The 11,252-nt window shown below is 32.9% G+C and overlaps 1 protein-coding gene across 2 annotated transcripts in view; it reads right to left on the bottom strand.

Annotated features, from left to right (window-relative positions):
* Positions 1–1,193: 1,193 nt before the first annotated feature.
* IL7 (interleukin 7) overlaps positions 1,194–11,252 on the bottom strand; it is a 57,638-nt gene continuing 47,579 nt past the window's right edge. Inside the window, exons 3-6 of one of the 2 annotated variants that reach the window (XM_057735839.1) lie at positions 7,937–8,017; positions 6,740–6,871; positions 4,292–4,345; positions 1,194–2,229 (exon numbers count right to left, since the gene is read on the bottom strand). In XM_057735839.1, the coding sequence (XP_057591822.1) occupies positions 2,110–2,229; positions 4,292–4,345; positions 6,740–6,871; positions 7,937–8,017 (387 nt within the window). In that variant the 3' untranslated portion in view covers positions 1,194–2,109. The remainder of the gene's footprint in view (positions 2,230–4,291; positions 4,346–6,739; positions 6,872–7,936; positions 8,018–11,252) is intronic. The other variant, XM_057735841.1, reaches the window with a different exon arrangement.

Here is an 11,252-nt window from a genome sequence, read left to right as displayed (position 1 = left end):
GCATTTGACACATTATGCTGAATAAAAGTTTTTGAGTGTGAATTTTCACTAAACTTCAGTTCTATCATAAACAAATGATAAAAATCAAGGTCAAATGTTAAAATCAAAAGGAAGAAAAATTTTAATAGCTTCTAACAAAAGCATTTTAAAGTATCATTCCTTATTTTGCCACAGTCTCAGAATTTTTTTCAACACTATTAGGAATGTTATAGACAGCCTTCAAGGAAACAGTTTAAAGAACAGTTTTAAGAGTTTCCCTTTAGAAACTTAAAATTTCCCCATTTCATAGCTGATGAGTTTACCTATAGCACCAATTCAGCAGGATGGAGACGTACCACTAGCTACCCTGTTTTGTGGTGGAAGGAGACATAGCCTACTTTGAAAAGTCCGTTTGAAGACAAAGCATGGTGAAGAATCATTTGCTCCTAAAAAGTGTTAGTAAACTCCCTTTTCTGGAGTTAATAATGAAAACCCAACAGAAGACATAGTTGGGGCAATGCCTCATTAATGAGGTAATCAGTGAATTCTATAGAATTGTCCGTACAATTCTAGACAGCTGTCTGTACCAATGAGGAGGAAACTCCAGATGGGTTGGGGAGAGTGAGAAAGAGATGCAGAGAGACAGACACGAACTGAGAGGAAGGTCTTACCGCCCGCCACACATTGAGGATGGCACCTGGGCATCATCTGCTGATCAAATAAAGCCAGTCAGCTCTTAACCAGGTGGTGAGGAGGCTGTGGTGGCTGTTTTAGAACTCTTGGCCTGCCTAGAATAGTGTTTTCAGTTCCCTTTAGAAGTGAGTGAAGACTGTTGGCAAACCTCTCTAAGCCGGGTCTGGTATATACAAAAGTTTCTTTAAAAAGATTAAAATTTAACATAGGAAGTAACTAGTGTTTCTGTTCTTATACAGTTTGGGGATCCAGGTCTCATGTACATTCTCAGTAATAAAGGATTAAAGGTTACATTTTAATGACAGTGAGAAATCAAATAGTGGTGCAATATTAAAAATCTTGGTCTTAAAAAATTCTGTTGGGAGAATTCCCAGGCGTTTCAGTGGTTAGAACTCCGTACTTCCACCGCAAGGGGCCCGGGTTCGATCCCTGCTTGGGGAACTAAGATCCTGCAAGCCGCACAGTATGGCCAAAAAACAAAACAAACAAAAATCCTGATTCATTAACTGAATCTGACAGTGTTAATACATAGGTCATTTATTATCAAAGGAGAAATGTTATCCAAACTAAGCAATTGTAATACTGTATGAAAACATTTTTATATACAGATATAGTGTCAAAATTAAATATATACATTCTATTAATTAAAAGGCCAACATATATTATTCTCTTAAAAATATACTTCCCAAATTGGAAACTCATTTAGACAAATTTTATTAACACATAAATGACAAAAGGAACTCAGTACTATGGTTTAGCATCCTTAGAACAGATGACTTTCCATTTTGTGAAATTACACTTTACTTTCATTTTAAAATATCTGTTATTTATTAAAGGCACTGTGTTATACATTCATGTTTAATTACATCTCTCAGTTATCTTGGACTCCTTTACGCTACCACTTCTTTAACCTCCATGACTCTTGTTCTCATGGGCCTTATCCATATCTCACTGTTAACTCTGAAACATTTCCAGCACAAACGACAACAATTTCCACTCTCATTGCAGTATACTGATGCACAGTGGGCCATAAGACTATTTTGGTAATAATGAAATGTTAATTTTTAATCCTTGTAACCTTTATATATTTCACAGAATTCATATGTCTTCTGAAAATTTCAAACAGGTTTAAAAAGTATTATTGCAACTAATATCTTACATGGATTGTCTTACAAAAATCAGCTCAGAATTAATACCGATTGATATATGTCCTCATACATGTGAAATAGTTTGTTGATTGCAGCGTTTGGTTTCCACTGTTTATGTCCATCTTCTAGTACTACAGTAAGGATTTCTCAATTGCTGTAATCCGTTTTTACCAGGATGCATTCAGTAACTTCCAGGAGGCATTCTATCCTGGAAAATTGCATGAGCAGATAGATTCTTGGAGGATACAAATAAAGCTCTTAAGTTTTTATATTGCCACTCCATATTTTTTCAGTGTTCTTTAGCGCCCCTCAAAATTTTATTCCAACAAGTTTTTATCTTTTGTAGTAGTATCTTTAGAAAACACAGGTCATTCTGTTTTCTCTGTTCCTTTAAAGATTTATTGTCTTCCTAGAGAAATACATAAAAAAAGTGTTTAAGTTCACAGTTTTATAAAAATATACATTTTAAAATATTCACTCTTTAATTTCCATTATGATAGGTTATACTAAAACTGTGATTTAATTAAAAAGGAGAATCTTGAATGATATTTTTTAAAACCATGGTTTCTAACTATAATTGTGATCACTGATGTGCAGGAAAGTCAAGGTTGTTACGGTTTAAGATTTAGGATTAACTGAAGAGCTATGTCAAGTGGCTGTCGTTTTCACCACTGCAACAATGGACTAAGAATGCTGTTTCAACTTTTGTGAGAAATATTTGTACATTATTCAATTGAGTTTTTTATAATGGGAAATATATTTTTTATGGAAGGAATAATCAATACTGAAAATACGCAGTTTATTTTGGCAAAGATGATTAATAAGGATATACCTGATTAAACCTGTTTCCTGGTCTTCACTAGAGTATGGAAGATGCCTGCCTCATAAGCTAGTTTTCAGCCCCTGACAAAAATCTTAAAAAGGGCTACCTGTACAACCTACAGAAAGTGAAGAAAGAGATACCTCACATGGAATAGACATGTAAGAGAGCAGCTGTGCATATACTCAGTTATATTTCCATGAGTCCCTGGGAAGAGGATTAGCACAGGGTAGAGTAATTTCTTCATTTCATAACAATCAGTTATTGGGTGTTTTCTAGGTCAGATATTGTGCTCAGTACTATATATACATTATTTTATTTTATCTACTTAATAACTATGAAATTGATGATTTCACCTTTCACATTTGAGGAAACTGAGATACAAAGAGGGTAAATAAACTGCCATGGTCACATATCAAGTAAGTACAATGACTGGGTCCTGAGCTTGTTTGTCCTATTTTTAGTTTAGTCACATTCAGATCTCTTTTCTCTATATATTTAGTAACACTAACACATACCTTTTAAATAATGCATTTAAAAGATTAGAAGACAGATTTCAAAGATAAATATGAAGGAGAATTTCTCACATTCTTTTTAATGAGCGTCCCAGGACATCTTTAAAAAGTACAAATTGAAGTTTATGTGACTAAGCAGGTTTGAAATACATAGATGTGAACATTTCATGACTTTTCCTCAAAGATCAAGACTGAACATTCATTAAAAAGACAAAAAAAAAAAAACAAAGAACCACGATTTTCCCTCTGTAATCCTGCGAACACAGATGTTATCTCCTTTTTCTAAACTTTCTTTCCAAATTCTCTTAGCCAGAGGCCCTGAATGTATGTATATTGCTCAGGTTTTCGTTTCAACTATTTCACTTCAGGTGGAATTCCTAGGGCTTCCTGAGTCACAGGGTGTGCAGACTCACCCTGCTTCTCCAAGAGGATTAAGGAATTTTCATACTCATATATATATACATGTATATACATATATATGTCAAATGATAATGAAAATGTGAAAGAAGAATCTATCACTCTCATGAACCAGATGTGTTCATTTTTCCATGTCTCATCCTAGTTAATATCATTGTAATGTCTAATCAGATTTAATTAAATATTCTGACTTTTTCATTTATATTTTCTACATCGCTGTACAGTTTTGCATAATAACCTAATAGAATGTGTGTAAATATATATAAATATAGAGTATTCATATACTACTATATATATACAGAATATACTGTACAGTCTATACTAATAAAATAGGTATAAAATGGGTTCTCATTTTTAATATGTATTTCTTTACTAGGGTGGCTTCTTTTCTTTGCATCTTGTTTTCTAGTTTATTTTCTCCTATGTAGTTTGTTCATATCCTTTGCTTGTTACCTACTAAGGTTTTAATTTTATTTCTTTTTAAAAAATTAATGCTCTGATATGTTCCCTAGTTTCTTTAATTTTAAAATAGTGGTTTTTAAAAATGTAGTTTAAAGGGATCCAATTTCTAAGGGGTACCTCCCTTCTCCTTTTACCAACATTATAATGAATATTTTCAAAACCTAGCATATAAAAGGAAACAATTCAAAGAGAAATATTAAGAAATTAAGTTGAGTAAAAAGCTGATTAAAAAAAGAAAAATATACAGTTACTCTTACCAAATTTTTAGTTGGTTGGGCTTCAACCAGGGAAGTTGGTTTTCTTCCTTTACCCTTAAAAACAGTCATATTTACAATATTGATTATTAATCCTTTATTACTTCTTCCATTAATGTAGTTGCTAATCTTGATATTACTCTCAGTTCATCTAATCTATTTGAATATGTACTTTAAAGTATTTATTGTTAGCATGGCAGAATACTAGTTTCAGTTAGAAATAGAGTATCAGGGAAAAAGGAGAAACAAGAGAGATTAGTCTTTTGAATACCCTGTATCCATAATTTTGCAAATATGCCCAGCACTGTGTTAATTGCTGTGAGGTATGAAAAACTCATGTAGAAGAGTATACTAACTGAGACAAAACTAGTGTTTTAATCAACATGAAAATAACATTAGCATTAAGTTGTTAAATCCTGACCATAAATTGTATTAAGCTTTACCCATAAGAAGCAAAATGGAATACACAACAGTAAAAAGCTTGTAACATGCCTAACTCATGGAGAAAATTCAATGTAGCTGACCGTCTTTAACGTCTTGCCTTCTCATTTCAAGAAAAAGGTGAATTGTATCAGGTTAATCTTGTAACGTAATTTTATGTAATTTCACGATTTAAATTACTTGTGTATTTCTCTACAATTAGATGATTTTGGAATATGATGATGCAAGCAAAGCTCAACACAGGAGAGAAAGAATTGCAAATACACAGCATGCCTATAACCTTTAACCCTTCCCAGGCCAAGAGGCGATATAGCTAGTTTGCTCTGTAGTCTTTTCAGTTAAGTCTAGAATTGAAGCTTATACTCAACATAAGCCATTACTAAGCAACTGGATGTGTAAGCAACATGGAACGAACTTGCTATTCCCGCATTAGATAGTACAGTAGTCCCTCCATATTTGTGGGGGACTGGTTACAGGACCTGGTGGTTACCAAAAGCCAAGGATGGATGCTCAAGTCCCTTATTTAAAATAGTGTTGAATTTGCTTATAACCAGGCACATCTTCCTGTATACATTAAATCATCTCTAGATTATTTATAATACCTAATACAATGTAAATGCTATGTAAATAGTTGTAAACACAAAATAAATTCTCTGCAGATAGCTGTCAATGTGCCTCGACAAATTCAAGTTTTGCTTTTCAGAACTTTCTGGAATTTTTCTTTCGAATATTTTTGACCCACAGTTGGTTGAATCTCAGGATGCAGAACCCATGGATACAAAAGACTGACTGTACTTTAAATCACTATAAATAAGGATTAAGAGCTGGTAGGCTAGAATATAAAGTATTCATGAATCTTAAGCTTGGCCTTGAAGGATGCATAGAATAGGAAAGATCAAGATTTACAGAAAAGAGAACACTAGACATTCCACATAAGGAACTAACATTAGTAAGGGGCCAAGATTGGAAATAAGTTTGGCAAATCCACAACACCAAGAGGAGACTGGCTTGCATCCAGTAGATAATGTAATGATAAATGAAGTGGTCCAACTTATATAGTCCAACATAAGTTTCATCACTGTCAGTAGGGCTCAAGGACAATCTTATCATTTTACCTTCTGTGGGCAACTATTAGCATTAAAAATTAAAAAAACACACAACCCTTTCTAACATTTTTAACACAAAAACGTCAAAAATTTCTTTTAGAAATTATAAGATATTTTTGGCTTTATGTGGCAGCTGGTAAAATTCCTAAAGAGGGAATAAAAAAATAATAATAGTAATTATAAAACACTTATTGAAACATTTTAGTACTCAGCACTCTATATGAATTATGTCATTTTCACATCTTATAATGTAGATACTATATTTTTCTCCACTTTGCAGATGAAGAAACTGTTGTCTAAGTCCCAAGATAATGTCTTCCAAATTTTGTTTTATTGTTTACATTTCAAAACCACTAGCAGAGAAGTAGGAAAAACTTAGCCCTATACTTATCAAAATCATTGAGGAAAAAAATTGAAAATTTAGACATAAACATGCCCAATTCTTATATACAGAAATATTTATTAAATACATTTGATTGCCCGTTTTATTGGCTATGAGTTCTTATAAATGTGTACATATGTGGATTAAAATTATTAAGACATTTTAGAAATAAAAATTCACCATTCTTTACCCAACTTATCACACTAGCCTCCTTGAAGGTTATTATGGCAATAAAATTTATTATTTTCTTTTATTTCTTTTCTTTTTTTTATTGAAATACAGTTGATGTTGCTTTCATTTATTTTTAGTCCCTTTTTATAAGCAATTTCTTTGTCCTAGCCAAGAGATAAATAGGTACTTTACAAGTTGAGACTTTCCTCTTCTAGAATTGAGTAAATGTATTTCAATTTTCTTATAAGCACTTAGATTTCTATGCTAATGGCTATGATCATCAGAAAATAATAGTATCTTATCACTGGAATAGTTTACATTTTTGTTGAAAGTAAACAGTCCTCAGCTTACCTTGCTGGTGCAGTTCAACAGTGTTAATGTGCCCTGTGAAACTGTTGATAGGTGAAGATTGAAATCGTCACTGATATTCATTTTAAGGAATTGCTTCAACTTTCGAGCAGCACGATATAAAAACGAAGCTTCCTATTACAGAAAAAACATCAGAAGGGCTGTGTTTCAAATAAATATTAATAAATGACAGGCTTTCCTAAGGAGCCTAAAGCCAGAACTGTATTGATAAATAACACCCCACCTCCATCCCAGTTTTCTTTCTATTCCAGTTAATCACATGACTGATGAGCAACTAGACTGAAACTGTTTAGCTCCCAGCTGACAGCCTAAAGTGCCTAGAACTCAGTTTAATGATTATCTGACTTTTTAAAGTCTCTTTTCTTTGTTATGTGTGATCTTATCGCTAATGAGTGAACATATAACAAGTTTATGCAGTTTTAAACAGGATAACTAAAGGAGAGGGCTTCTGGAAGCAACAATAATGAAAGGTATGTGTGATTTTTCTTATTGTTTTTATTTTTGCCCCTTTAGAGCTACAGATGAATAGCTGGCAATAAGAAAATAGAGGCCCTATTCACCTAAAACAAGTTTTTCAAATATTTAATGTAAGAAATTAAAATAAATAATTTATGGATATACTCTTAAATGCCACAAGGTTAACTTCAGCTATGGTGAGTTTAAAAAAGACTATTGAATAGCACACTAGTTTCTGCAGAAAGAGATGACATAAATTTTTGTAGGAAGTTCTCTAAACTGTAATAGTATACCAAATAGAAGTGGTAGTGGTTTGAAGATAAGCAAATATTGAAGGAAAAAATTTCAAAATGCCTACAACTAAATTATGCCCATCACTTATGTGTGTGTGTGTGCAAGCAGTAACTCTGCCAAGCATTTTCCTGCATAAAAGTTTCAGAAATAAGAGATCTATGTCTTTGAATTCAGCAGTTCTAGTATTTTCAAGGTGAAAAATGAAATGCTAAGATTGCAAGGAATATTTAACAAATAAGCATAGGGCTATTTTTAAAATAAAGGTATAAAAGACTATAGTATAACAATCTATCAATGGGAATTGTCAGGTTAGAACCAAAAGACTATGTTATTAATATAATCAATATAATTAACAGAGATACAAAAAAATGTTTCTATGAAATCAAGCTTGAATGACATGATATATAAACTACAAATAATTATCATTACCTTATTATCATCACATGAATGTTTTTTAAAAAAGTTAGGTTCGTTATTCAGGCAATTGCTATCAAAGTTTATCATGCTGTCCTGTAATAAATAATATAAAATAATATGGTTAAACTGGGGATCTTTCTAATATGTAATAATTATAAAAATAACAATGTTATAATATTTGGTATTTATATGTGCATTTTAAAGAAAATAACTTTAGTCTGACTCAGCTGACTAGGCAGGAAGAATAGTTTTCTATAGTTGAAGAATAAACAAGTATATACACAGACCCTCACATATTTAGAGATTCCCCCAGACTCCATAGGTTAATCCCAGAAATCATTGAGAGAAACTGGCTCTTTTGGGGAAATAAAGGTACCTATTTTAGATGTTATACTATATAGCCACTGTACTATAAATTTTGAAATCATGAAGTTGAGATGCATTTAAGAGGTTATTTGGTCCAATTTCCTGCCTCTATCAAACAGTGACAAAGGGAATTTACTTTAGAATGAAGGGAAAGCCTCTTGACAGTGAGAGCAAAGTTGAAATTTATTCTACAGTATTTTAAAAAATCCAGTTGGGGGCGTTGGAGGTAGAATTTTGCTGAGCAAATGTGAGATTGAATGTGTGTGTTGTCATGCAGGAATGGGAAAGCAGACTGGCACATTCTCATTTTTCTTTTCTAAGAAATGTAGTATTAGAAGGTGGGGATTACCTGAATCAAGAATGTAGTTGACATATTAGGAAGAATTTCCTAAGGATTCAGATTCTTTATGCACAGGATTGGACTAGCTCTGTCCAGCAAACTAGCAATTCCATGCTATCAGAGCTACTAGAAGGACTTCAAGCAATTTTAGCCTATGTGTTGTCATCAAAGAAACAGATAAAAAGTGGAGTAATGGCAGGATTTAATCATGGGCTTCTAATCTTCATCTGTCTCTCAGAAAAATATGCATTATTCTTCTCACCTGTGAAAAGCATAAATGGCCTCTGGGTTTATCCTAACTTTAAATGTATACATTATCTGTTTTGTCTGTAGGAATTACAGCCTGAACACGTAATCATTCAACACTTACTACAGGGCAATGTGTAAGGTCCTCTGCCAAGCTTGAAGGGGAAACAAATATAAGAAAACACTGTCCCATTTTCTTATGCCATTTGATATAAAGGGCAGATGCTGCATCCCTTGTACACTTATGCATCACTTCTTATATTTGTAAAAATATGCTTATGTGAACAGATTTATGTGCCAACCATCCCAATCATACTGCAAATATCTCAAGTGCAAATGGATATATTTTTCTATAACTATCCTCATGTTGCCATTATATATATTCCTGAAAAGGTAGTGGAGAATTAACATTGCCTGTTAAATCATTTTCCTACTGACTTACATTTAACTCCAAGAAGGATAGTAAATCACGCATACACTTCTCTCTGATAAAACACGCATTTCATTTTTGCCATGCCATTCCTCAGAAAATGAAGGCAAACAAATGGCAGCTAATCTGTATGATATTTTCCAATTTACCGAAAATATTATATGAATTAGTACATTTTTCTTGGAGCATTTTAATGAATTGCATGATACATGAATATTTGAAAAGCCATATTGGTTAAGCCATTGCTCCAGGTATTTCACAAAACTCATTTTTGGCAGATACAGAAAGGTAATGTTATACCAGGTAATTTATTTGCCAAATGCCTGCAGCAACAGATAAAATTTGCACTTAAAAGTTTGACTTAAAAGGTTGAGTCCTATAAAATTCACAGTTATAATTGACTTGTTCACTTTAGTACATTTTATGAATAAGTTTAACATAAGCATACATGAGTGCCAACTACAGTTTCTTTCTGAAATTGTTTCATTTAAGTCCTATGAGAAGGATGGCTCATACTAAGATTTACAAAATCATGGAGTTGGAAGAAACCTTTGATTTAACAAATGGTAGAATTACTTTATCAGTAATAGTTTCTTATAGGCATCTGGACATATTTGAATATTTCTTCATATTTATGATGAACATGAAAAGTCACAAGGGACAAGCCAAGATCACATTGACTATGAACTCAATATTTTCCAGTATAAAACATTATGTTATATAAGTTGTTCCTAAAATACACAGTGTCCTTTCCATTTGCAGAATTACATCTTCTTTCATTTCAGCATAGTTTTCTTCTATCTTTGAATTTTCTCTATTGCATTCATAGCAGTCCCTTTCTCAGAAGTACACAGTAGATTTTCTGTTTCACTTTTTATTTATATATTTATCTTTGACTTTTTTAAGATTCAACTTTGTGGTTTTCTCCAATATGCATTCCATATGCCTGTTCTAATCGGGCACTCATGGTCACATGTGCTCTAAGTGAACTAATGTCTATTTACTGCCCATAAATGATTCTCATTGGCAGCTACATAACTGTTGGCTATCTCCTTTCTATTCTCCTTCTGTTTTGTAGGTCTGGGCCTAAGGTTTTGACATAGAAAAGAAAGATTCAGTCTCATGTCTTACCATTCTTTGAAAATGAGCTTGGTCCCTACAGAAATATTCTTCATTTCTGATTATCACTATCAGAACCCACTCAAGGTGCAAAGCCTTGTGGCATATAAAGACTCATTTGGGGAGACCTTTTGAAAAGTGAGATTTATTTTTAATGAAATCTGTACTCTGTCTGAAATTTGAAAAGGTCTATATTGTTCTTGGAATCCTATTTCAAATGTTGCAAATGTTACCACTAGTCAGGTAGCTTACCAGATTATAGTAGGAATTGGTAGTAATTCCTAGCTTAAATGAAAAGTCATTCACATATTCTTCAGTCAAATACTTGTCGAACATCTACCATGTGCCATATCGTAGCAGAGGCAGAACTGTGATCGATATCACAGATGGTTTCTTCCTCAAGAAATTTACTGTCTGATCATAAAGACAGACATTAATTCAAAAACCACAATCCAATCTCAACTTGATAATCGTTATGAATAAAAAGTATATGCAACCATGAAAACCTATAAAGAAGAATTTTACTTAGGAACCTCAGTAACGACTTCCCTAAGAAAGGAACACTTCAACTGAGATCTAAAGCATGAGTAAACTAGAGAAAAAGAAACTAGAGGAGGAGAAAAGATGTAAAAATCAGCATTTATAGCTTCAGCTAAGTGGGAGGGAACAACAGCAGATAGGCTGATGGATGAAAGAGAGCAAGGGAAAGCTGGTATATAGCTGAGGAAGCAAGAGAAATCACTGGTTCCAAAAGAAACAGAAGATCTGTAGGAGACCAAATTGTGCAGGGGCTTAAGGACACATTAAGGAGCTTTGTCTTGATCCTA

Source organism: Hippopotamus amphibius, chromosome 5 (assembly GCF_030028045.1).
Source record: "Hippopotamus amphibius kiboko isolate mHipAmp2 chromosome 5, mHipAmp2.hap2, whole genome shotgun sequence".
In the NCBI taxonomy this organism is placed as follows: domain Eukaryota; kingdom Metazoa; phylum Chordata; class Mammalia; order Artiodactyla; family Hippopotamidae; genus Hippopotamus; species Hippopotamus amphibius.
Note: the sequence above shows the minus strand (reverse complement) of the source record. Positions and strands in the feature narration are given on the sequence as shown.